General features: G+C 42.3%; 1 protein-coding gene across 1 annotated transcript; it reads left to right on the plus strand.

Moving 5' to 3' along the window:
• Positions 1 to 349: 349 nt before the first annotated feature.
• On the plus strand, positions 350 to 755 carry LOC132521726 (cysteine-rich protein 1-like). The gene has a single exon (XM_060151393.1). It carries the CDS (start codon positions 387 to 389, stop codon positions 618 to 620), a length of 234 nt encoding a protein of 77 aa, XP_060007376.1. The 5' UTR covers positions 350 to 386; the 3' UTR covers positions 621 to 755.
• Positions 756 to 2,010: the final 1,255 nt, after the last annotated feature.

Consider the following 2,010-nt stretch of genomic DNA (forward strand, 5'->3'; position numbering starts at 1 on the left):
AGTTTCCTAAAAAAAATTACCAGTACAATTTTATTTTACTGAATTTTCTGTCATTTACCTTAATTGAAAATTGACTCTCAATTGGAAAGAAAGGGGTGTATTTTTTGTCTCTTCTAAATCATAAATATTTTTTAGCAATGTATAACTCTTTTTAATAATCTTAAGCAGTTCCTATTTTATCTACTCCCACTCATCTCTCCACATTCATTAAGGACCTTGTACCTGGCTTGCTATCTTCATCCCTATTAAACATGATTCAGCATCTTGCATGTTTTCAGAGACCCTGTGGTCAATATATTCAGTGCCTTATTTCATAATGCTCTGACATAGAGTCCAGCGTTGTGCTCTGCTCCCGCTGAGCCACCCACCCCGGACACGGCGCCACCATGCCCAAGTGCCCCAAGTGCAACAAGGAGGTGTACTTTGCTGAGCGGGTGACCTCCCTCGGGAAGGACTGGCATCACCCTTGCCTGAAATGTGAGAAACGTGGAAAGACGCTGACCTCAAGGGGTCATGCCGAGCATGAAGGCAAGCCCTATTGCACCCACCCCTGCTACGCGGCCATGTTCAGCCCCAAAGGCTTCAGGCACGGTGGGGCAGAGAGCCACACTTTCAAGTAAACCCAGGTTTTGGAGACCCCATCCCTGGCTGCTTGCTGGGCCGCTGCCCCTCTAGGGCGATGGCAGGCCCTCCCCACAGGCATCTGGGGCTCCCCTGTAGACCCTCAAGCCCTCAAGAAACCCGGCCACTTGGAAGACCTACCAAAAAAAAATTATCTCCCAGATCCCCTACCTCCTAATACCCTAAGGGGTAGGTTCTCAACATACAAATTTTGGGAGGACACAAACATATAGTCCAGAACACTTAGATTAGAATTTCCTGTGGTAAACATACCTAGAACCTATGGAGTATGAAGCATGACTTCCAGGAGAATTTCACCTAAGCTATGTCTCTGATGTATAAAATGAAAATAGTTCATAACTTAAGTGCTCCCAGCTTTGTGAGATAATGACCTACTGAGTTAACAGAGTCCTGATCTTTTAATACAGACTATTAAGCACGTATGTGTCCAGTAGTGTCCAATGCAGGAACCAGAGGCCTAGGAAACATGTGGAATGTCCCAGGCCTCTTCCTGCTTTACCCATACCTTTTGATCAATTGTATCTTTGAAATTATTAGGAAGGCTTGGTACTGGGTAAGATCTCTAATTTATTCGCTCATACTGGTGTAATAATGATGTTGTCTACTGGACCAACAAACCACTGACTATGGCACATTTAGCAAGAAAAAAGAAGGGAAATTATAAAGGACAAATGTCACCAATGAAATTTGGAGAAAATATTTTTAGACCCATGAGGAAACTTGCTAAGTGGAATGATAGGGAGAAATGACCAGAAGGAAAAAACAATGGAAGAAAGGAGTTAAAAAATCTGACCTGCAAGGTCCACTCATTCTTCTTTTCTGTAGGATACCCCAGGAAAAGAAAAAAAAGAAGATGACCTAGGTAAAGAGACTGCTGATGCTTGCTATGAAGAAGGTAGTTTATCTCTAAAATGCCCTAGAGAATGTCCCTGGCCAAGGATTATCTAATAGAACTCAGGGTCTATATGACACGGTTCCCTGGAGAATGTCAGAGCTATACAAGTTTCTGGAGTATAAAATAAACATCTTTCAAAATTTAACTACTGCTGCTGTACGAGATGATCCCTTGAAACCCAGTTAGAGAACTCATCTTTTCTGGCCTGGAGGGGCAGAGTTTGTGTGAGAAGGACCTGAGGAAAATCTAAGCTTTATGGTAGATTTTATCTTTCATAATATTTAGTAAAACTTGGTACTGATGAGTCTGATTTGACTATCCAATCCTGCGGATTAGGTTAATAGGCTAAAATTCTACCCTGGCAGTTGCTGGCAGCAGTGGTGATAATGACACCTTTAAAAGAGAAGGAGAAATACTGTCAAACTTGGTTTTTCTTATTATTGGAAGGCCTACTTTTTCTTTTATGCTACCTG

The sequence above is a fragment of the Lagenorhynchus albirostris genome, chromosome 6, assembly GCF_949774975.1.
Source record: "Lagenorhynchus albirostris chromosome 6, mLagAlb1.1, whole genome shotgun sequence".
Taxonomy (NCBI): Eukaryota; Metazoa; Chordata; class Mammalia; order Artiodactyla; family Delphinidae; genus Lagenorhynchus; species Lagenorhynchus albirostris.